Source organism: Saccoglossus kowalevskii, chromosome 4, assembly GCF_978046115.1.
Source record: "Saccoglossus kowalevskii chromosome 4, keSacKowa6.1, whole genome shotgun sequence".
Taxonomy (NCBI): domain Eukaryota; kingdom Metazoa; phylum Hemichordata; class Enteropneusta; family Harrimaniidae; genus Saccoglossus; species Saccoglossus kowalevskii.
Genome location: NC_140644.1, coordinates 42,072,630 through 42,098,485, shown reverse-complemented (window position 1 = coordinate 42,098,485; position 25,856 = coordinate 42,072,630). Strand labels below are relative to the sequence as shown.

Genomic DNA, 25,856 nt, shown 5'->3' with positions numbered 1-25,856 from the left:
AATAAATGTGTGGACAAATATTTGAGATTAATTTTGGTGTAGACAACTCGTTTAATTATTTTACACCATTACAAGTTGTTAAATTGAGAGAATAAATTTCTCAACAAATATTTAATACTTAGTTTGGTGTAAACAACTCACGTTTGATTAATTCCCACAATTACAGGCTGTTAAATAAAAAGAATAAATGTGTGGACAAATATTTTATACTTATTTTGGTGTAGACAGCTCTCGTTTGATTAATTCCTACAATTACAAGTTGTTAAATTGAGAGAATGAATGTGCGGACAAATATTTAATACTTATTTTGGTGTAGACAGCTCTTGTTTGATTAATTCCCACAATTACAAGTTGTTAAATTGAGAGAATAAGTGTGCGGACAAATATTTTAGACTTATTTTGGTGTAGACAGCTCTTGTTTAATTATTTTACACCATTACAAGTTGTTAAATTGAGAGAATAAATGTGCGGACAAATATTTTAGACTTATTTTGGTGTAGACACCTCTCGTTTAATTATTTTACACCATTACAAGTTGTTAAATTGAGAGAATAAATGTGCGGACAAATATTTTAGACTTATTTTGGTGTAGACAGCTCTCGTTTAATTATTTTACACCATTACAAGTTGTTAAATTGAGAGAATAAATGTGCGGACAAATATTTTAGACTTACTTTGGTGTAGACAGCTCTCGTTTAATTATTTTACACCATTACAAGTTGTTAAATTGAGAGAATAAATGTGCGGACAAATATTTTAGACTTATTTTGGTGTAGACAGCTCTCGTTTAATTATTTTACACCATTACAAGTTGTTAAATTGAGAGAATAAATGTATGGACTAATATTTGAGTCTTATTTTGGTGTAAACAACTCGCGTTTGATTAATTCCCACAAATACAAGCTGTTAAATTGAGAGAATAAATGTGTGGACAAATATTTTAGACTTATTTTGGTGTAGAAAAGTCGCATTTAATTTACTTCTATAAATTACAAATTGTTAAATTGAGAGAATAAATGTGTGGACAAATATTTGAGACTTATTTTGGTGTAGACAACTCTCATTTAATAATTTTACACCATTACAAGTTGATAAATTGAGAGAATGAATGTATGGACAAATATTGACCATTATATTTGTGAGTAAATACCTGTTGTTTAATTAATTTCCACCTCTACAAGGTTGTTAAATTGAGAGAATAAATGTGTGGATAAATATTTGATACTTATTTAGGTGTAAGAACTCGTGTTTGACCAACTTCCACCATTGCAAGTTGTTAAAATAATGAAATAAATATACTGGTATCATTGGATATTTGATTTAATTGTGAAACTTTCTAACAAAATGTTAACAGCTGGCTTCGAACCCTCAATCAACAATTCCGCAGACACAGTATAAATTCCACAATACCACAGAAGATATTAGTCTGTTGCGTGAATTGTTTTCGTAATATAGGGAACACCATCGACACTTTAACAAAACTTACCTTGACTTGGGTCTTGTTTATCTCTTGTGACTGGAAACTGTTGAACAAATTGCTCGTCGTCCAGTTTAAGACGTAAGTTATTTTATTATTTATTCATTCAGTTTTGTATGGTGGAGTTTTGTGAGGTTTATTATTTTTTCGCAACGTTCTTTGCTTACTTGTTTACGGTTTGAGAGATTTCAGTTTATTTGATTTACGTTTTTACGGTAGCTCTGAGCGGGACTCGAACCCACTGTCTTTTCAAGCTAATTATGTTTTATTTTGATGGCACGCTTGTGTACCACGCCACAACGTTGGTCGTTAAGTGGTGTTCATTTTTCTAACTACTCCAGTGTTCCGATGAGTTGAATGGAAAAGCCAAAACGATTGCTCGTTTCTGATTGTTTCGGTTCTGGTGAGTGTGTATCTCGTGTGATTCGAACCCATGTCGTTTGTATTGAGCGTTTTTTTATTTCCCATGTTCGCTACGCGGTAATATGCATCCACTTCCCCGTTTTATTGTGATTTTGAGAGTGTTTAATGATGTCTTCCTCGCCCGTCACGCCATGACCCAGTTTCAACCACACGGCCATTTTGCAACAAGTGCGTGACCCTCAGCGTCACCCGACTGACTATATGATCGTTCTGTTCAACTGTTAAGCTAGGATTTATTACCGTTATTATCATTATATTGTCACATGATTTGTTTTACCTTATGTGTAATGTCTTAAGTATCTTTATTGTAATTTGTATATACCAATTCGTATATACCGAGGAAACGACCCCGATTGAAGGTCATGTATTTTGTGACGTCACCAATTCGTGTGTAGGTACGGCTTCTAGATCCGTGCCGACATCTTTATCTTTACTAAAAAAATCTCATCTCATTATGATACCAGTACTTATTTTTTTGTTTGAACACATGGTGGCACTATTCAGTGAAGTTCGTAACAGAATGTGTACACGGAAACCAAAAACAACAAGGTCATACTTGGTTTTATCATAGACCTTTTCTAAGGTTTTATGGACATGATTTCGAAAATTTCTATTTTTGAAATTGGATAATTCAAGAATATGTTGATCGTAAAGGCAATGCTTAGATTACACATATTAGGCTCACTGTATTCTGATAACCAGGAATAGAATTCAAATTCTCTCAAATTCTTTGTTACAACAATTTTAGGACCACAGGGAGTTCAGGTTTAGATTAAAGCACAGTCCCTCAGGGACTGTGATTATAGTAATGTGTATTAATGATGTGCCAGTCTCAAAGTAACAGAGGCATTGCCTTCATTTTTATAATCAGAAGAACCATGAAATCCGTACTTTTGCCAGGAAAAACAGAGTGAGCGAAATTTGGATTGATAAAACACGTTCCACAGTCGCTCGTGACATAAAGATAAATACAAATTTAATCAGACATCGGGATATTGTCGGCCTCCCTGTGTATAAAAAAATGATATCATTTTCGTACACTCTGAGTACCGCCCCCTGGTATCGGTTCTGTTGTATGTTACAAAAAGCGAAGAACAGAGCCGATGAACAGCGAATAGATATTCACGAGATACTTACCCTTAAAAAGAACTCACATTAGTTCATTGAAACGTACAAACATGAATTAAATTGCCAAATTCGTTACAAGGCTTATTCTTCTCTTTTTTGTTGTGGATGACGCCATTTTGAAAATGAATGAATTACACGTGTAATACCTTGAATGACACTAACAATTTCTATACCTAACCTTATATGGTTGAAAACATGAAACTTGATTTCGTTTTTACTATTCTATGTAAGGAAATTTAATTAAAAAAACAAAAAATGATGTTTTAAACACTCCCAATTAAACGAAAGCCAATTAAACGAAAGCACGACAAAGAGTTGACGTTGGTGGCGATGTTTCACGGAGATAGTGCCGTCTATCCGCGAGTGTTACACGAATACCTATTAGCAGGTGGGCCGACATGATTTAAAAGTAATTTTATTATCGTTATTATCTTTACTTTTAAATGTTTTATCTGTTTTTGATTGAGTAGTTAGAGGCGTTACCATACAATCATAGACTGACATTTATAGATTAAAAGCAGAACTTATATATACATTGATTTGTAATCTAATTGTAATGAAATTTATGGTATATCCACAGTTTGCAAAAATGTGACAAAATGCAGAAAGTCAAAGGATATATTTCACTATATATATAAAGGATATATTTCAATCTATGCATATTAATCATTTCATTAACATAATTACTAACCATTTTTTTCACATTTTCATATCATGTAATAAAAAGAACGAAAAGAATTTCACACAATAACATGATTATTAATAAGCTAATTTGCATAAATTAATAAATAATTTTATATATTTCTTCAATTGGCATTATAAACTCAAATTACTTCATTCAAATTTTCTACTGACTCGTACTTCAATATCATTATGACAGAAAATGAATGGGTATGATTTTTGCACAAATTACTGACTATGGTGAAATGAAGCGTTGAAGTTTTCATACTAAAGAGGCATGCACTGTTTAAAAAATATATATTTGCATACAAATAGTTAAATGGATATTATTTACAAGTTTTTATTTCAAAACAATAAAAAGGTACAGTAACTTGAGTCTATTACAATATTGCTAGAGTGAGCAACATGATTTCATAACTGCCAGTTTAAAGAGTGAATACACATATGTAAATAAATACCACTGTAAGATTACATTTACCACATGGCATTCATCTGATTTCTGATGACTGTTGATTTGGCTAAACACAGAAACAAACACCATCAAAGCTTTGAGTCACCAAGTAACTACAATTTGGGAAACCACAGGGAGTAGGAAAAATATTTTATTGAAAAAAATGTACAAAATATAATATTATTTACCTCCTTCCTGTACAATGAACTGGTCTCCTTGTCAATAGTCTTTGTCACCTAATTACATGTTCCACTCATTAATGAACTTCATCAATAATAATTAGGTTTACTTTAGTAGGGTAGATAAATTATTTGTTTTTAATTTTTTTAATAAAATATTTGTCCTACTCCCTGTGGTGAAACCAAATATTGGCTGCATATTTAATCTTCATCATTATCACATGATCATATTGTTCACAATAGTAAATGTTACTTGTATCAATGAACAAGTGATAACAGGTGTTATAAATCACCACAACCGCTACTGTAAATTACTTTATTTTAGCTGGAATTAATTTTCGCTGAAAATACTTTTGTATGGAATTTATTTTCACTGATCAGTAAGTTAAAACTCCAATTTGTAAAACAAACTATTGGCTCCCAATCCCCGTCTCTATGCAGGGCTTGATTTTAACTTTAAAACTCACTTGTGTGAAATGTTGCCTGTATATTTATCACTGTCTGTAATGACAAGTTACAATTCAGTTTTTTGAATAGCAATTTTACCAGTCCTGGGCTTTAGGACTTTAACCCTTAGTGTCTAGCTTTGAAATCGACTTTGTTTTTCTGCTGCACTGAATAGTGTGGGTAACCATCTCTTCTTCTTTTGCAGATGGTATTAACACTCTTCATCTGTGGTTACTCTAGCTGTAGCTCAAACACTGGTAAAAGGAAAAGAAAGGAGTACATCCAAATTGCCCAAGGATATTTCATTCCTTATCTGAACATACCAGTACTATGTTTGACCATGTATGACTGAACTTTCTCAAAATACAATGGACGGCTATAGTGATTAATAAACAGAAGAACATGTATTTTGCAAACTCCATCTTTTCTTATTTATGAAAGTGAAACAAAACATTACAATTAAAAACTGTAAATTTAATTCAGAGAAACTCTTCTTAAGTTATCACGATTTGTCTTTTTTGGATCTGTCTTGTTCCGCTTTCTTTGCCGCTTCTTCAGCAGCAGCTTCTGCTGCAGCCTTGGCTTTTTCTTGGAAATCAGCAACACGGTTCAAAAACTGTTTAAAAAAAACAAAAGAAAAACAGGTTACACTGTAATTATTCATAATCAAACTATAAATATTTAATTAAATCCTGTAATATAATTAGTGGTGGAAACCTTACCTCTGGCATTCTGTTATTTTTGGTCTCAATAAAATCTTTAAATGCTTTAGCCCCATGGAGTGGTGCTAACTCCTCATCCATGGCCAAGCTGTTCTTTTTGGATTCAGACATTTCTTTGTCTTTCAGCTCTTGAGGATCTTGCAGTGGCTGGAGTAATTTAAAAAACAATTTGTTGTTATTATTCATTAGATTGAGATTATCATATTAATAATATATAGTAGATGATATTTGGTGATTGTTCTTTTAAGTAACTATTCAAAATAGATGATTATAGGAAATGACCATTCATCAGTAGCATAGGTGGTAGATGGCTGGGCATATAGTATTTAATGCCATATTTATTCAATTTACTGGTAGAAATGTATGAGCAGTAATTATGTTTTTAACTGGACTATGTGTATGAGTTATAACCAATAATTTCACATTTGAATACTGTGATTTCACTATACTGGACAAATCTATGTAGAAATACAGTAATTTTAATATATAGTTATTGAATCTAATCAGTCTATGCGTGAAAATCAATATCCAACAGATCACAAATGATATCTGCCTACTGAAGCAGGTAGTACACAAGAATAAATCAATCTATCAGTACAACTAAATATTATGGAAATTAATAATCAAAGACAGCATGAAAGAGCTCCCATGAACTAACTTGACACATGAAATAGACATAAGAAATATTTAATTTAAGCAAATAACGAGAGCAAATAAAATAATATTAATGTTACTTGTTTTGCATATTACCAATGAGCAGTGTATACCTCTGTTAATTAGCAGTATATTTGAATTTATTTTCACTATTTTTCGCTGAATGGTTGAATCAGAAAATACCTTTTTTTTCATATATTTGACATTCAACAAAAAATCAGTAAAAAATAATACATACGAAACAACCAAAATGTCTTTTCAGTGAAAATTAATTGCAGCTGAAATAAAGTATTTTACAGTAACCATGGCATCTCAACATCATTGGGATTGTACAACTATATGAGCTAAGACTATGTTCCCATATGAGCTAAGACTATGTTCCCATATGAGCTTGGCACAAAGGCAAAATTTGAGACACGCTGTGTGTATAGGTAGGTCGCATACTGTGAAATAATGAAATTGGAACAATAATATTGTTTAACCTTTTCTTCTAGCACAGAAAATTTACTAAAATAGGCAGCTTTAACACTTTCAAAATGGCGAATTTGTATGCAAACATGATTAATGCCATGATCTTGAAAGCATTTCACATTGCATGTATTTTATTTTATTTTATTTATTTATTTACATGTATTTTATTTTATATACACAAGTCTTTGATTACTTGAATACATTTCAATTGTACTAGTATTTTTTTTGCAATCAATGTTCTAACAATATAAATAAATTGAATTCTTATTGTTCACAAAGAAGTTTGTTTCTGATACTTGTATGTAGACAAACAAATGACTTGCAAAGGTTGTTCAACAATTATTAAATTAAACAGCAAAAATTTTCAGTTGTACATTAAACTGTAACATAACTCACTTCATTAGCAGGTCTCTTTTTCCATGTCTTAGGATTTAAATACCAACTACCGTACTTATGTTTGATCCAACTAGGCTGGTAACCAGTACTACCCATCTGAAATAAATAAATAAATAAATAAATAAATAAATAAATAAATAAATAAATAAATAAATAGACAGACAGACAGACAAACAAACAAACAAACAAATAAATAAACAAACAAACAAACAAACAAACAAATAAATAAACTTTGATAAGAAACACAACTATTGCTTATTCACTTTATTCCTGTCATTAACATTGTCAATTTTGATCACCTCTCACACAAAAATTATATGTTGTCTGTGCATATCAATGAGATAATTTGCATATCACCAATGCTTTCACAATCACTGTCAACTCTCAGCACCTCCCACAATATAGTTCTTCTAGTTCTCATGAAAACTTAAGTTTCACAATTTGGATTCAAGTTTATAATTATAATATCAAATTATTATAAAGAAAATTACGAGTAACTTTGAAATTACAATAACTGTAAATGTCAATAATGAAATTGAAACAATAATTTATGTCATTTCTTTGAATGCCAAATTCATAATTTACAAAATAAACCTTGATACTAATTACCATATTTTTGTTCACAAATCAACAAATAAATCCTAGAAAACTATATAAAAAATAGGTAAAATATTGCACCAAATTGTGTCGGAAAAATGATAGCATTCAAAATGAGTTGCAGAAAAAAAATGGTCTGTGAGATCCTGTATATTGCCTCAATAATATTAAAGCACACAGGTTCTACAAGGTAATACCGGGGATCCTGTATATTGTCTCAATAATATTAAAGCAAACTAGTTCTACAAGGTAGTACCGGGGATCCTGTATATTGTCTCAATAATATTAAAGCACACAGGTTCTACAAGGTAGTACCGGGGATCCTGTATATTGTCTCAATAATATTAAAGCAAACATGTTCTACAAGGTAGTACCGAGGATCCTGTATATTGTCTCAATAATATTAAAGCAAACATGTTCTACAAGGTAGTACCGGGGATCCTGTATATTGTCTCAATAATATTAAAGCACACAGGTTCTACAAGGTAGTACCGGAATCCTGTATATTGTCTCAATAATATTAAAGTACACACAGGTTCTACAAGGTAGTACCAGGGATCCTGTATATTGTCTCAATAATATTAAAGCACACAGGTTCTACAAGGTAGTACCGGGGATCCTGTATATTGTCTCAATAATATTAAAGCACACAGGTTCTACAAGGTAGTACCGGGAATCCTGTATATTGTCTCAATAATATTAAAGTACACACAGGTTTTACAAGGTAGTACCGGGGATCCTGTATATTGTCTCAATAATATTAAAGCACACAGGTTCTACAAGGTAGTACCGGGGATCCTGTATATTGTCTCAATAATATTAAAGCACACATGTTCTACAAGGTAATACCGGGGATCCTGTATATTGTCTCAATAATATTAAAGTACACACAGGTTCTACAAGGTAGTACCGGGGATCCTGTATATTGTCTCAATAATATTAAAGCAAACATGTTCTACAAGGTAGTACCGGGGATCCTGTATATTGTCTCAATAATATTAAACCACACAGGTTCTACAAGGTAGTACCGGGAATCCTGTATATTGTCTCAATAATATTAAAGTACACACAGGTTCTACAAGGTAGTACCGGGGATCCTGTATATTGTCTCAATAATATTAAAGCAAACATGTTCTACAAGGTAGTACCGGGGATCCTGTATATTGTCTCAATAATATTAAAGCACACAGGTTCTACAAGGTAGTACCGGGGATCCTGTATATTGTCTCAATAATATTAAAGCACACAGGTTCTACAAGGTAATACCGGGGATCCTGTATATTGTCTCAATAATATTAAAGCACACAGGTTCTACAAGGAAATACCGGGGATCCTGTATATTGTCTCAATAATATTAAAGCACACAGGTTCTACAAGGTAGTACCGGGGATCCTGTATATTGTCTCAATAGTATTAAAGCACACAGGTTCTACAAGGTAGTACCGGGGATCCTGTATATTGTCTCAATAATATTAAGCACACAGGTTCTACAAGGTAGTACCGGGGATCCTGTATATTGTCTCAATAATATTAAAGCACACAGGTTCTACAAGGTAGTACCGGGGATCCTGTATATTGTCTCAATAATATTAAAGCACACAGGTTCTACAAGGTAGTACCGGGGATCCTGTATATTGTCTCAATAATATTAAAGCACACAGGTTCTACAAGGTAGTACCGGGGATCCTGTATATTGTCTCAATAATATTAAAGCAAACTAGTTCTACAAGGTAGTACCGGGGATCCTGTATATTGTCTCAATAATATTAAACCACACAGGTTCTACAAGGTAGTACCGGGGATCCTGTATATTGTCTCAGTAATATTAAAGCACACAGGTTCTACAAGGTAGTACCAGGATCCTGTATATTGTCTCAATAATATTAAAGCACACAGGTTCTACAAGGTAGTACCGGGGATCCTGTATATTGTCTCAATAATATTAAAGCAAACATGTTCTACAAGGTAGTACCGGGGATCCTATATATTGTCTCAATAATATTAAAGCACACAGGTTCTACAAGGTAGTACCAGGGATCCTGTATATTGTCTCAATAATATTAAAGCAAACATGTTCTACAAGGTAGTACAGGGGATTCTGTATATTGTCTCAATAATATTAAAGCACACAGGTTCTACAAGGTAGTACCGGGGATCCTGTATATTGTCTCAATAATATTAAAGCACACATGTTCTACAAGGTAGTACCGGGGATCCTGTATATTGTCTCAATAATATTAAAGCACACAGGTTCTACAAGGTAGTACCAGGGATCCTGTATATTGTCTCAATAATATTAAAGCAAACATGTTCTACAAGGTAGTACAGGGGATTCTGTATATTGTCTCAATAATATTAAAGCACACAGGTTCTACAAGGTAGTACCGGGGATCCTGTATATTGTCTCAATAATATTAAAGCAAACATGTTCTACAAGGTAGTACAGGGGATTCTGTATATTGTCTCAATAATATTAAAGCACACAGGTTCTACAAGGTAGTACCGGGGATCCTGTATATTGTCTCAATAATATTAAAGCACACAGGTTCTACAAGGTAGTACCGGGGATCCTGTATATTGTCTCAATAATATTAAAGCACACAGGTTCTACAAGGTAGTACCGGGGATCCTGTATATTGTCTCAATAATATTAAAGCACACATGTTCTACAAGGTAGTACCGGGTAGGACAAATTAAAGACTCCTACCTTGTCCTTCAATGCATCTTCTCCTTGCTTAGTCTGTGCTGATCCCTGGGGTGTGATCTGTGCAGACATTCTAAGTTCAGGCGGCACATTGGTAAGTTCTACTACATGTATCGGCACTGACAGTGCTGGTTTTGTCTCATATCCACTAGCAAATAAACTGTGTATCGTTGCTTCCTCCACATTGTTACTTTCTCCTCCTAAACTCGCCACCCAGTCACAGAATTCCTTGGTTACGTCTTTAATGTGGCCATCCTGCGAAGGAGAATCACTTCTTTTTTTACTATGTTTTTTATCATCTTTGTCTTCTTTTCTGCCTGGTAGCCAACGGTAAGGGTTTCTAGTTTTGGAGTCGTCATCGCTATCAAAAAAAATACAAAAATAGTCAGTATTATGGCCAATAATTGCAAATATTGAAAGGCTTGTACCATAGCCATTGTAACCGATACAACTTGTGAGTATAAAATTTTGCATGTTTATCCGAGCAAATAATTTTGTTTGATAAAGCACAACATTTGCCATGCATACATGGTGGTTTGATAATTACGAGCATTAGACTTAATTTTGAGGGATTATATACATTCATCCTCAAAGTTGAAATTCAGAAAATCTGCAAATTATTTTGCTACATAATAAGCACACACTCAAAGTAATATCAATGCCCTGTATTCAATGTCCTACCATCCAATAGTAGTAGACAAGAGACTAAGATGAAAGGAAACATGTGATTATGATAATCAGTTGGTTATATATAAATAAGCTTATATGCTGTCTACACATGTGCTATGTAGAATACAGGAATGTTATGATTTGAACTGGGGCACCTACTTTGCAGATAAGTTTGAATCAAAGAAAGCTTAGAAAGAACTCCCATGTGTTGAGAGTATTGGAGACGCATTAAATATAATTCGAAATTACTTAGCTGAAAACTAATTATGCAAATCAGAAAATTAATATGAACAGATTTGAGTGTAAAACTAATGAGGTCTGCGCAATGTAACAGAAAATCTATGTTTCCAAGTTTAATTGAAATGTGATTAGAACCAAAAAATTATGAATTATTATGCTTATTAGGGAATTAATATGAACAGATTTTTACCCCAAACTAATTAGGTTTGTACATTGTCCTAGAGCATCTTTGTACTAAGTATCATTGAAATGGATTAATTAGTACTTTAGATATCAGAGTGAAAGCTTAAAATTGGTTAATTATGCAAATTAGGTAATTAGGTATGTAAGTACCAAGTTTCATTGAAATGTAATGCTCACTACATATATCAAATGCTGAAAATTAATTAATTATGCAAATTAGGTAATTAATATGTACTGATATTACCATAAAAACTATCAGGTCTGTGCAATGTCATATGACATCTATGTACCAAGTTTCATTGAAATGTGATGATTAGTACTTATATCAAATGCTGAAAATTAACTAATTATGCAAATTAGGTAATTAATATGTACTGATATTATCATAAAAACTATCAGGTCTGTGCAGTGTCATATGACAACTATGTACCAAGTTTCATTGAAATGTGATGATTAGTACTTATATCAAATGCTGAAAATTAACTAATTATGCAAATTAGGTAATTAATATGTACTGATATTATCATAAAAACTATCAGGTCTGTGCAGTGTCATATGATATCTATGTACCAAGTTTCATTGAAATGTGATGATTAGTACTTGAGATATCAGTGGAAAACCCGAAAATTGACTAATCATTATGCAAATTAGGTAATTAGTATCCACGGATTATTACCAAAAACTAATCAAAACCTAGCATTAGTTCAGAGCATGTATGTACAAAGTTTCATCAAAATCCAATGAGTGGTTGTTTAGATATCAGTGGAACAATCATGGAACAGCTAAAAATCAGCTAATTATCATGCAAATTAGGTAATTAATATGCACGGATTTTTACCAAAAACTAATCAAATCTGCGCATATGTTCAGAGCATCTATGTACCAAGTTTCATCAAAATCCAATGAGTGGTTCTTTAGATATCAGTGGAACAATCATGGAACAGCTAAAAATTAGCTAATTATCATGCAAATTAGGTAATTAACGAGCATGGATTTTTACCAAAACCTAATCAAATCTGCGCATTGGCCCAGCGCATCTATGCACCAAGTTTCATCAAAAACCGATGTATGGTTCTTGAGATAGCAGTGGAACAGTCGGACACACATACACACATACACATACACACACATACACACAAACACACACATACACACACACACACACACCCACACCCACACACACACACACACACACACACACACACTAACTGCAAAGACTCCCATTATGTGCTTCGCACATGGGAGTCAAAAATGGAGATTTGAGTCAGACACGTACTGTACAATTTTTCACAGTACTGACACCCACAATTACAAGTCATAGGAATTATAACTCACTCCTGTGATCCTGGTGAATGAGAACCATCCTTAATTGAGTCACCATTCATCTGTTGTGGTTGAGATCCATCATCCCCAAATGCATCGTCAAATTCATCAAATTCATCATCTGCCTCGCTGCCTAGGTTCATTTCAGGGTCAAGTATATCAACAACATCTTCAAATACCTGAGAATAGATGAAATGAGATGATCACAAAATGTTGCAGCAATGGGGTAGTAAATCTGTGTAGATTCTCTCTCTTTTACTTACAGGCAAGTTATGATATAGAAAGTCTCTCAGTCCAAGCACCTTTACTATTGTTTTTTGGAGTACAAAGGCACCAAGACATGCAACCTGTTTGCTGTAAAGTTGAAAACAGCATTTTTTATCAAAAATAATAAAAATTCTTCACTAAAATTAGAAAATCAAACTTATTGTCAAAAAAAGAACAAATCTGACGTCTGCCCAAAGTGTCTACATATAAAATAACAACTCAATTTTCAGCCATTTTCATTTTCGCTTAATAAAAATGACAGCAGAGCTAAAAAAAAATATTCAGACACCATGTTGTCTAAGTAATGCATAAATAGACCATTTTCCGTTCACTGTGAGAATCACGTGTTATGCGTGAAATCGAACGTAAAAACAGGACAAACAAAGGTCATAGCATCGTAGTGGCATCAAACACCACGTGGGATTCGACAAACGTGAAAGTATTTCGGGGGATATTTCCATGCTTAATAATGTGCTGTACACATTTGATGATAAACAATTTCGATAAAGTAAGGGTATTCAAAAGCAATATTCCTCTGTCGAAGATCGGCCGGCTGATGTGAGCTACGAAATTAAGAAATTCGAGTCCAAAATCAAATCGTTCGATTTTTGCGGCATACGTTCGACGCGCGTCTTTCATGCATCTCGCGAGATCTCGCAATTGTACGGAAAATCAGCTATTGCCATACATTTGTATAATCTTTTCTATTGCAATAAGAGAATACTTTCAGATTGGATTCACATCACAGTACCATTTGGTAAAGTATCATGGCACTGATCACAGAAAGGGTGAGAAATAGCTCTATGGTAAGATTATAAAATGCATAGATGTTTAGTGAAGGCTAACTTACATCTGGTGGCATACACTCTTCTAGATGTGGATATAAAGCTAACGGATGCTGAGTTAGTCCATATTCCATCTCTTCTATATGATCCTGTCTCATTTGATGCAATGGTAATGCCTTGGAATACACTACTTGGTGCTTCGTAAACCTCTTCCTATTCACTGTCTGGCTTGGATTTGTCACATCCCCCTTCAAGTTTGGTTCAGGACCTTTTTTCCCCTGAAGAGTTAATAAGGACAAAGTGTTAATCCAATAAATGCATGGACATAGATTCAAGACAGGAAAGAGTTACAAACACACAATGAGAAAACTGACTACTTAACAAAGTCATGATTTTTCAAAACCAAAACCAAAATAAATAAAAAATAAACTTTTACCTTTCATCATTGTTGACCCCAGTTTGAAACATATGTATGCCTCACACATTTGTTATATTTTAATTTTGCATACTGTAAAATACTTTATTTTCACTTGGAATTCATATGAAGGGATGGATCAGTGGATCAGTGGATCAGTGAAAATATCTTTGTTTTCTTATATTTAACATTAAACTCATCAAAAATTAATGAAAATAAACTCCATACAAAATGGCCAAAATGTCATTTTAGCGAAAATTAATTGCAGCGAAAATAAATTATTTTACAGTAGTGTGAATTGCTTCACATATAATAGAATTTCAGTTGCAGAAGATATTTTGTTGATTAACGTATTAATTAAATATTAACTGTTGAACACATACATGTATCCTGTTGTTCAGGTATAAAATAATCTTAATACAAGAAGCAGCCTCCCGGCTGAGATAGCTCCGCTGTTAGCAATGCACATTTCAATTAAAGAACAGAAGATATCATTAGAAAATGAACAATATGTATAGTATCAAAACAATCAGACTTGCGGTTTTCAACAAGAAGTGGAAAATATCACTTTTTACCAAAAATTACAAAAATATTCACCAAAATTAGAGAATTAAAGATATCATTACAAAATGAACAAATCTGAGAGAGATCCACATGTAGTACATATATATGTAATATCAAAGCAATTGGACTTGCGGTTTTTAACAAGAAGTTGAAAATATCACTTTTTACCAAAAATTACAAAAATATTCACCAAAATTAGAGAATTGAAGATATCATCATGAAATGAACAAATCTAAGAGAGGTCTACCCAAGGTACATATACACCAAGTATCAAAGCATTCAGACTTGTAGTTTTCAAGAAGAAGTCGAAAAGTAAAACATTGACACGGACGACGACGGACAATCACTCATATGATAAGCTCCGCTCGACAAAGTCGACAGCGGAGCTAAAAATTAAAATAGTAAAACCGCATCAGTTTCAAATTTTCCCTTGGCTCCAGAAGCAAAACCTTTTTTTTTTTAAGACTATTTAGTTCAACTATTTAGTAATTAACATTTGTTTTTTGTTTATAGATTTTTCTGATAGAAAATTGTGTGAAGAACAACAAGACTTAGTGATAGAAATTATTATTTGTAGATGCAACAAAAAAACATTCACAGGATAAATTGACAAATAATAGAGATGAAGTTTAGGATTAGTTTCATTTATTATTTCTGTAAAAACTGTTTAGGAGGTAGAGATCTAAATGATTCACAGTCAATTCGTCCCAATTCACATTCGTCTAAACACATTCGTCCCACAAGTCGATTCGTCCCACGAGTCGATTTGTCCCGATTCACATTCGTTCCATTTCACATTCGTCCAATTTATTTAATTTTTGGTCAGCATTACGATCTTGAGCAGGGTTAATTTCTATGCCAACTGTTACTGACACGCCAATTAATAACTTCTAGTTGCGTGAACGGTGTATTTGTATTTATTAACTAATAACTCTACGTTGCATATAAGGTATACTTGTATATAACTTCGGCAAAAACAAAATAGCGTAACGAACAATTAAGCATGCCAGTGACGTGACGTGTACGTGGACAGTTCATTGTTTGGATTTGTTTGTGCTTATTTGTCGAGTTAGTAGTTAAATCTGACGAATCGACTTTGGGACGAATCAACTTGTGGGACGAATCGACTTTGGGACGAATTAACTTGTGGGACGAATCGACTTGTGGGACGAAACGACTTGGAACAAATGTGATTTGGGACGAATCGACCGTCCCCCCGATTCCCAACCTGAATCTTTTGATTCTTATACATTTCTTTCATAATTTTAATTACTAGAAGTCCAAGACAATTTTAAAAGTTTTCAAAGCTTCAAAGATAACCATACAAAAAAGTTTATTTTGACATGAAAACATATTACAAAGTAAGCACAAATGTTAAATGTACCTTCAAAAATCCTCCATCCTCATCATCAACAGGAGGCGGCAAACCATCCCTAAAATCATCTAAACCTGATTTTAAAAACGACCACTCAGAACCAATTAAAGTTTTAGATGAATCTGTTGGCTTTCTTGATTTCAAGTATTTTATCTTAAGTCTCTCTTTGTACCTAAAAGAAAAAACAGTGAATGTATGATGTTAGAGTGACAATGTTGTTAGAACTGCAACTGTTCACTCATGGCATTGGTGTACATCATACCACTATATGCAGTTTATTCAAACACAATATGTATGGTTGTAAAGGAATAGCCCTTGCTCACTGCTACAACTAGTACCGGTACATGTCTTTTTTATCATGTCAAAAAGCTTTGCACTACGTTGAATTACGGTTACCGTGGTTGAATCTAGATACATAATTTGGTTTTGGCAATTTTCTGTATTTACTAGCTAGTCTGTAAATTCACACTAGGTATGATAACAGTATATTGATGTCAAAAGTCAAAATAATTTGTATAACAAAACTGAAGTTGTCCCGTTTACCAAAGAGATGCAAGTCACCTTGATTCACTAATGGTTGGCACTTCATCTATTACACTTGTTGCCACTGTTAAAAATCTTGGTGTTTTATTTGACTGTGACAGGAAGATGACAACATTAACTTCATTTGAAAATCATCATATTTTTTTATGTACAGAATTGGTAAAATTCATTCATTTCTTTCTCAAGCTTCAATGCAATTCCCAAAACTCTGATCACATCACGCCAGGTTTGAAAACTCTACACTGGCTGAAAATTTAAAATTCCTCAGCGTCATTGCCATGATTATTTATCTGAACTCATTAGTAATGATGTTTCATTGAATTATCCAAGGTCTTTAGAGAGTCAACTGCTAAATTCTAAAACACAGAAAATGTATGGCTGGTGTGCTTTCTCAGTTGTAGCGCCTCACTTTACTATCTAGTTTACAACACCAGTCTTCATGAGACACTTTTTTTTCAAATAGTGATTTTTAATGATTTTGTTTCTTGTGTATACTTTTGTTTGACATTTTCTGTAAAGATGTAGTGTAGAGAGCTATAAAAACGTGTATAATAATAACAATATAATAGAATAGAATAGAATAGAATAATGCTTTATTAATACCGTAAAGAAAGAGTTAACATTTCCTTTTAGGTTTTCAGATTAATAAAGTAAGTAATAATATGTTAATTAACTTTATTGTATTACCGGTGACAGTCTGCTAATTAAGCTATATTCAGTAGAAGGGCCTATAAGCTAATCCTCGTAAGCCCTGAACCAAGGCATGGAAGTTAATATGACTAAGGTAATCCTGCATAGTCTATGTGTTTGTTGTTGTTGTTTTTATTGAGAGGGGGGGGGGGGTCGACTGACCATATGATTCTAACGGCAGGTACACAAGGTGGTAGGACAAGAAGTCAAATCGGAAGAATTCAGAGACATTAAAAAAATAGACTACTTCCGGGATACAGCAGACATGACGTGTATCAGCAAACAGCACAAAAACATCGTGATTCTCAAGTTTTATTGAACCATAATACAATGGTACAATACCTTTCCAATGTACAATATACATATAAGCACTATGTTAGCAAATAACACCGAATAAACGGCAAGGTAAAGACTATGTCTAATTATAGTAAACACGTACTGCGTGCGTGACTCGACAGCAACTATGAGTTTAAAATTATTTCTCAGTACTTATTCACTGTTACAATGCTGTACCATTACTTTCACCATCCTACTACAGCCAGATCTGAAGGCCTTTGCCGCATTCTGGCCACGCTGTGTGGCGCGGATCGCGTGGACGGGTTTCATGTTCTCTGCACGTAATAAGCTCGGTTATTAAGCTTCCTTTTTTGGGGATGCCCGGTGGCCGAGGGGAAGACGTGTAGTGGCGTGAAGCTAGGCGATTAGGTGCCGTACGCGAGCGCCGGTTCGAGTCACGCACGCAGTACGTGTTTACTATAATTAGACATAGTCTTTACCTTGTCGTTTATTCGGTGTTATTTGCTTACTTTACTTCCTATGTCGACAGCAACTATGAGTGTAAGCACTATGTTGATGTTTTGAATGACATTGTTCATGACCTTAATACCGTCTAAACACCCTGACTACTTTGTAATTACAGTGTGGTAGTGACATTTCATGACCATTAGAAGTTCAGAGAGCCAACTTACCACGGCTGATTTCGGATTGTCTTGTCTGTTTTCGTGGTTACAAGAAGTAAATCATACTTATTTTGCGCCATGATAAAACTCACAGACTGGACCGATTCGATGACAATGCTATGTTTGGAACATCGACGCACAGAAGAAAAGTAGTTCGCCCGTTGAATATAGAAGATTTTCGCCTTGATCTTGGCAGTTATGGAAACTATTAATTCAACTGAAAGATTTGAAAATAAAAAGTGCCATTATATATATTTTTCAGTGTGAGAATGAGGCAATACTGTATACGAAGTCGAAATGCGGATGGATATGTTCAATCGAACGAAGCTTCTTGTTGCCTAGGATATTTCAGTGACATTACATTCTCCTTTTCATCGCTGATGGCGCTGTGACAACTGCTTGGGTCGAAGGTCGATGGATCACAGGCCATTTTGAAGCATCGCGTGTGGTAGTTTGTTTAGACGCGACAAGACTTGGTAGTGTTGAAATTCATCAGCCAAATCCAGGAATGAGTCAATGATATATTACGGAATTGCTGTTTTTGTTTAATGTGCATCGATGACGGAACAGTCACGAGATATGCACATTTTGGAACGGTACGTTTTTGTTTTTGAAATGCACCTATCTTTCAGATGTTCATGATCCCTAATTATGTTGACTTTTTTTATGTAAATACATACATATATAAGCATTTATCTAAAATTTACACGAAATCTCGACTGCATATTGCAGTGGAAACGGCAAACCACGGGTAATAATTCAATAGCAGTGCTAGCCCTGCGTACATGGATGTGTAGGTATCAGGTCGTTTGGACCCCTCGCCCTTTCGACCCCTGGACGATTAGACCCCTCGACGTTTCGACCCTAGGACGATTAGACCCCTCGATGTTTACGTTTCGACCCTAGGACGATTAGACCCCTCGATGTTTCGACCCCTCGACGATACACCGCTTGGCGCCACAATCCTCACCATTTGAATCCATTAACATAGAACAAAGCATTTACAAAGCAAAGCAACTAATTTTATACAGTGAAGTGGTTGTTGCTTTTGATCGGGCAGTATTCATATTCGTAATAAGACTGGGTTCAAACGTTTGGGGTTGTGACGACGAGGGGTTCAACCGTCGAGGGATCGCCGTAATTCGCGATTCTGTTGCCAAAGTCAGGTATCTTCTAGTTTTATCCAGTAAAATGTTGCAACTTTTGACAAATAATGCTGAGTGCAAATGTTGAGAAGTGTGACGTCAAGCGGTTATACCGTCGAGGGGTCGAAACGTCGAGGGGTCTAATCGTCCAAACGGCGAGGGGTCCAAACGGCGAGTAATCAAGGTGTAGGGGTGATATTTACATTGGGCTTCTTACACCACCCCAACACAGCCACGGTCACTATGATTTTCTAAAACCCCACATCCCCAGCGGACGTGGCATGGAAAATTACATTTTTTTTCAGAAACTTAACCATCCTCCATCAGTAAATGGCACCGATCGTTTCAATAACATTTAATGAACACTCGGTTTGTACCTTACGCATGTCTTGACAATTATAAAGTGGAAAAATTCACGTTTTGTCGTCAAACTCGCATTTGTCAACAAACTGTGGCAGCCATCTTGAATCACGCGTGACTTAATTGATTAACGGTGATCACGTGATACAACTTTTTCTTGACGTCACAGCCGTGAAAAAGAAATCTGCATGTACTTTCATCGAATCCCGTTCAACGAACACTATAAAGAAACATGAATACAACTGATCAATAAATATTTCACGAATTTATTATTCATTTATTGTGTATTTATTTTGAAAATTAGCATAAATAAATGATGTACTATAACTAAAATTTAATTTATTTTTATTTATTTTTAATTTTAAAAACCCATCATGCTGAGCAGTCTCCACCCATCTTTGATCACAGATGTTGTGTTGAGCTGTATATATTTGAGACACATCTGTAGCAGCTATAACCTCCATCATTTAGTATACTTTTTCTGCCAAGCATGATGGATTACACAAAATAATATATTACTTTTTAAAATTAAAGTATTTTTTCTTGAAAATAACTGAACATTTAAACATTTTAGTCAAAAACCACAACAATTATTTGTAAAACAAGTTTTATATTGATTTTCCTCATAGAAAACACGCTTTCGTCATTCAGCTCTGACGTCATAGTAAAAAGTTTTATCACGTGATTAATCTCGCGTGACCAAAATGGCGTCTCTGTTTATATACTTAAGTACCGTGTATACGCATTTTGGGCAATAAATAGTCTGTTTTAACATCCAAAACTCCCCTACAGTACATCAATTCAACAACCGAGTGTTCATTACAGTATGTTAAGGTGATCGACGCTGCTTTTGGTGCAAAGAGGTACGAATTCGTCCCAAAATGAGACATTTTGTATGACATGTGTAGTGTTTTTGAAAATGCCTATGGTCGTTCACAGGGTTGTGTATTGGGGCGCAGATAAGGTCCCGATGAATAGGAGCGTCTCCACATTCACAGACCTGTACACAGAGCTATAGCAGTGCCTGAGTACTAGAAATGTAGCACTGCTTTTTAACCACACTGAGAATACGCATGTGGTTCATATAATTACTAGTATCTTAGAATCTTTGAAATACTTGCTGTCACGTATTAATATATATGCACGGCACTGAGCTGTAATATTATAATTCTTCATGATCTTACAAAAACCGAGCCATCAACGATCTGAGATAAAAACAAATAACAGTGTGTGTCAGCTTGTATCTTGTTATGGCTACACTTCCAGACAAGATTAGAAGCCATAAGGGATAACTCTTTGCATGAACTGGTACACCGGCTGGTACACCGGCTGGTACAACTTTTCAGATTAATATATCCAATCATAATCTGATTAAAATCTGATGTAGGTAAAGGCTTTGATTGCTTTTAGCAGGCGGCACTTTATAACCATCTGTGTTACACACCTATAAATTACAATGATATATAGAAGATAATGAAGATAATTTGGTAATCGTAGTCCTAAATAACTATTAAAAATTATTATTTTTAATAGTTATTTAGGACTACGATTACCAAATATTATCTTCTATATATCATATTTATCAGTCCGAGCAGCGTTTACTTATTTATAAATTACAATGGTGACCGGTGACCGTATATACTAAAACAGAGTGACCAGAGCCTCTTCCTACACCAAATATCAATATGATAATTGTTTTATTGTTTATTTTGTGTGCAATTGGTAGTTCCATTTTTTTTTAAATTACTTCAAAAAGTACCGGTAATATTATCATGAAATATTATCCTTGATAGCACCATCTTGAAACTGGAATAACCAGAAAATTAAAATTATAATAATGTGATTTGCTTGAAAAGCAAGCAGAAATATACCCCAGACCATTCGTCCCGGTGTTATCGCTATCGCCACACGAGACTCCAGCTTGTCTCCTATACAATTTGACTGCGCACATCCAGAAAGTAGATGTAGCTGTGATTGGTGGAATACTAATGAGTTGAGTGTCAATCAAACGCCCACGCTATCTTTAGTAAACAAAGTCACGTGACACGCGCCATTTTAGTTTTGATTAGTTCATCGAATCGGAGTGGTCGGGCAGGCGATTTCAAGGCAGCACGCTTAACCCTTTCGTTCACAGGTTGGGAGATATAAGAATGACTGACAATTTCACGCCACTGTTTTACATTATTGGCGGATTTTTCTGCGCTATCAATCTTTCTCTTACAAACTAGACATAGATGAGACGACAGAGTCGCTCCTTTCACAACGTCGCACTGGATCAAATTGGAAAGACGATTTCCATAAGTTATCCCTCCTGCTTTTCCTGGCTTGAATAAATTCACACACGACTTTAACTGTCCACAAACTCGAAGACTACACGAACACAGTCTACAATAGTCGTCCGCAACAATATGTATGTATTTCTTCGGTGTACTGATGCACGAATGCACCGTGACACGGTGTTTCTCGGGTGTCGCCATCGCTGAGAATGCCGCCGGCGCAATTTTTCGCCCAACTCGCGATTCTGTTTTGCAACATTTTATCAATATTCCCTTTGACAAAATCGCCGACAAAAGCACGCTTTGCTGATCTTTTGTTCTATAATTCTTAATGCAAACACCGACCCTAGTAGTAATTAGTAACGTCGCCTAGTACATATCATGGATGTACTAAGAACATCCATGTACATATGAACGGTCGTCATTGCAAATCGAACATCCTTTTGAAATTTGGACGTCGGGCAGGCGATTTCAAGGCACCGCACTTAAATATTAGCAACATATTTTTCTGAGCGGTTGTTTATTCTCTTTCAAACGAGACATAAATGTGACGACATAGTCGATCCCTTATCCACCGCTAAGAATGCCGCAATGTTTCGTTCGTTTTGCAACATGCCACAAATCGTCGAAAAAAACACCACTTCGACGGAAGCTTGCGTAATAAGGGGGTTAAAACAAGAAAACAAATGCCATGTTTAATACATATCGACCTGTTTTACTTGCGAAAGATAACGGAACATGAACTCGTTTCGTGCGACTTCGGAACCCGAAGGAACACACCAACAACGTTGAATTTACCCGCTATCTTCCAAATATGGTATATTAATTTATTCAGTTGTTTATTTAGAGTGACGTCCGCGGTCGAATGCGATTGGCTATCGATGTCAGTGCAAAGGTCATATGAATATTAAAATTAAGTGGGCGGAAGGAAAATTGTATAGGAGACAAGCTGGAGTCTCGTGTGGCGATAGCGATAACACCGGGACGAATGGTCTGGGGTAGCAGAAATAAAACCAATTAGAAAATAAAAATGCTAACTAATATTATTGCACTCTGAGATCATTCCAAAAGAAGTATTTTGGTTTGGGGTATAGAAGTGAAATGAAACAAAGCTGAAAAAAAGTGCTGAAAACGTAGTATTCCATAATTAAATGAAAAAATGCAAATAAAAGAGTTGTATCTAACCTTGTTTCCATGGCAACATTGACTTCCTGACATCTCCATACCATTAAATCCTTTTCTGGCAGCCATTTTGATTTGAAAATTTATCACTATAATTCAAAAACTAGTTCAGGAACTGCAATATTGCTCTTTGCAAATTCAAACAGACAGTCACAGAAAATAACTTGACAATTCTTCAGTCTATGACAAAAGGTGTTAACTGTAATAAGTAATCTGTGTGATAAAGATGCAGTCAAATTTGAGATCCATGTGGTACTTTTATTTCAATTGTACAATACCCCGGTATATAATATAATTTCAAATTGTTTATTTTGTTGGCCAAAAATACACATCATCATTTATTATAACAATAGTCCATTTTCCGTTTACAGTGAGAACTGACGCTATGAATGAAATCAAACATAAAAACTAAATAAACAAGCATCATAGTGACAAACTTGCATTTTTTGAGTATTTCCATGCTTAATAATGCCCTATACGCATTTGATGTTGATGGTCAATTTTACAGAAGTTAGTGTTTCTTCAATGCTTTATTCCCATCTAGAAGCATGGCTTTTTGACATTGTACTATAAAAAAAGAAATTCAAGTTAAAAATCAAATCATCCACGTTTTTCTAGCATTATGTAATGTACAGAAAATCATGTATTTTATTTTTCAGAGTTTGTGTTCACTCAGACTGAAAACTCAGCTGGTAACATATCATTCTGGTATTGAGAAAATTTATCTGTCTACTTAACATTATGGTTCATATTTCAAGATTTAAGCACTGGAGATTTCCAATTGTATTTGGAACTCTTCTCATTGGTACAATTGCTGCCTTTAAAAACAGGTGGGTTCAGTGAGTTCAGGTGGGTTCAGCGAGTTCAGGTGGGTTCAGCGAGTTCAGGTGGGTTCAGCGAGTTCAGGTGGGTTCAGCGAGTTCAGGTGGGTTCAGCGGATTCAGGTGGGTTTAGGTGGGTTCAGTGAGTTCAGGTGGGTTCAGGTGAGTTCAGTGAGTTTAGGTGGGTTCAGTGAGTTTAGGTGGGTTCAGTGAGTTTAGGTGGGTTCAGTGAGTTCAGGTGAGTTCAGGTGGGTTTAGGTGGGTTCAGGTGAGTTCAGGTGGGTTCATGTGCATTCAGTGGGTTCACAATATATTTGTTGGTTCTGTTATTAATCGCCACAGGCAACTCTGGCAAACATTCAACAAGGTAGAATGATGTTGTGTATGTTTGTATGCTGTAATTATAAGTCCCCAGCCATCTATATCACAAATTATTTGGCTGCTTATTTAACCTGCTTTTTGAAAACATACCTTATCAAATATATATAGAACAGACTAGTTAAGATTCTAATGTCCATCTACTACATGTATTACATAGACTTGTTTACTTGTTTTTGTTTGAAAATTAATTTTATGGAATAAAGGACAGGGTGCTACCCATTATTGTGTGGAAACTGGGTAAGGATGGGGATTTTCACAATGATTATTTGAATGGACGTCCCCATCCAAGTCCTGTTATCTCACACTAATGGGCAGTTAGTAGTCTTTTAATTCAATTTTAATGCATTCCGTGGAGGGACAATGATGTTTACAGGCAAGTAACATGTGAAAACACTAATTTGAATACATTGCATTGAGAGACAATGATGTTTACAGGCAAGTGGCATGTGAAAACACTAATTTGAATACATTGCGTGGAGAGACAATGATGTTTACAGGCAAGTGGCATGTGAAAACACTAATTTGAATACATTGCGTGGAGAGACAATGATGTTTACAGGCAAGTGACATGTGAAAACACTAATTTGAATACATTGCGTGGAGAGACAATGATGTTTACAGGCAAGTGACATGTGAAAACACTAATTTGAATACATTGCGTGGAGAGACAATGATGTTTACAGGCAAGTGACATGTGAAAACACTAATTTGAATACATTGCGTGGAGAGACAATGATGTTTACAGGCAAGTGACATATGAAAACACTAATTTGAATACATTGCGTGGAGAGACAATGATGTTTACATGTTAGTGGCATGTGAAAACACTAAATTGAATACATTGCGTGGAGAGACAATGATGTTTACAGGCAAGTGACATGTGAAAACACTAATTTGAATACATTGCGTGGAGAGCCAATGATGTTTACAGGCAAATGACATGTGAAAACACTAATTTGAATACATTGCGTGGAGAGACAATGATGTTTACAGGCAAGTGACATATGAAAACACTAATTTGAATACATTGCGTGGAGAGCCAATGATGTTTACAGGCAAATGACATGTGAAAACACTAAATTGAATACATTGCGTGGAGAGACAATGATGTTTACAGGCAAGTGACATGTGAAAACACTAATTTGAATACATTGCATGGAGAGACAATAATGTTTACATGTAAGTGGCATGTGAAAACACTAATTTGAATACATTGCGTGGAGAGACAATGATGTTTACAGGCAAGTGACATGTGAAAACACTAATTTGAATACATTGCGTGGAGAGACAATGTTGTTTACAGGCAAGTGACATGTGAAAACACTAATTTGAATACATTGCATGGAGA

General features: G+C 34.7%; 3 protein-coding genes across 4 annotated transcripts in view; 1 reads left to right on the top strand and 2 right to left on the bottom strand.

Annotated features, from left to right (window-relative positions):
- Nucleotides 1-3,152, bottom strand: part of LOC102801784 (TBC domain-containing protein kinase-like protein) — an 81,011-nt gene extending 77,859 nt beyond the window's left edge. For both annotated transcript variants that reach the window (XM_085498135.1, XM_085498136.1), the window contains exon 1: nt 3,038-3,152. The gene's annotated coding sequence lies outside the window, so the exon portion shown is untranslated. The remainder of the gene's footprint in view (nt 1-3,037) is intronic.
- An 872-nt stretch (nt 3,153-4,024) lies between these two features.
- On the bottom strand, nt 4,025-18,659 carry LOC100370211 (protein FAM47E-like). Its single transcript, XM_002734944.4, has 8 exons — nt 18,353-18,659; nt 16,161-16,323; nt 13,863-14,075; nt 12,758-12,924; nt 10,334-10,691; nt 7,030-7,125; nt 5,509-5,655; nt 4,025-5,402 (listed from the first exon to the last, which is right to left on the bottom strand). Exons 1-8 carry the CDS (start codon nt 18,421-18,423, stop codon nt 5,289-5,291), a joined length of 1,329 nt encoding a protein of 442 aa, XP_002734990.1. The 5' UTR covers nt 18,424-18,659; the 3' UTR covers nt 4,025-5,288.
- Nucleotides 18,660-18,746: 87 nt separating this feature from the next.
- LOC102802015 (uncharacterized) overlaps nt 18,747-25,856 on the top strand; it is a 69,657-nt gene continuing 62,547 nt past the window's right edge. The window contains exons 1-2 of the mRNA XM_085498431.1: nt 18,747-18,939; nt 23,966-24,136. The gene's annotated coding sequence lies outside the window, so the exon portion shown is untranslated. The remainder of the gene's footprint in view (nt 18,940-23,965; nt 24,137-25,856) is intronic.

What these genes read in the sequence shown, in the direction of transcription:
- LOC100370211 (XM_002734944.4), bottom strand. Translation starts at nt 18,423, where the DNA reads ATGGCGCAAAATAAGTATGATTTACTTCTTGTAACCACGAAAACAGAC. An exon ending in ACAATCCGAAATCAGCCGTG is followed by an intron (nt 16,324 to 18,352) that starts GTAAGTTGGCTC and finishes TTTTTCTTTTAG; the next exon opens with GTACAAAGAGAGACTTAAGA. An exon ending in AAGAGTGTATGCCACCAGAT is followed by an intron (nt 12,925 to 13,862) that starts GTAAGTTAGCCT and finishes ATCTATTCTCAG; the next exon opens with GTATTTGAAGATGTTGTTGA.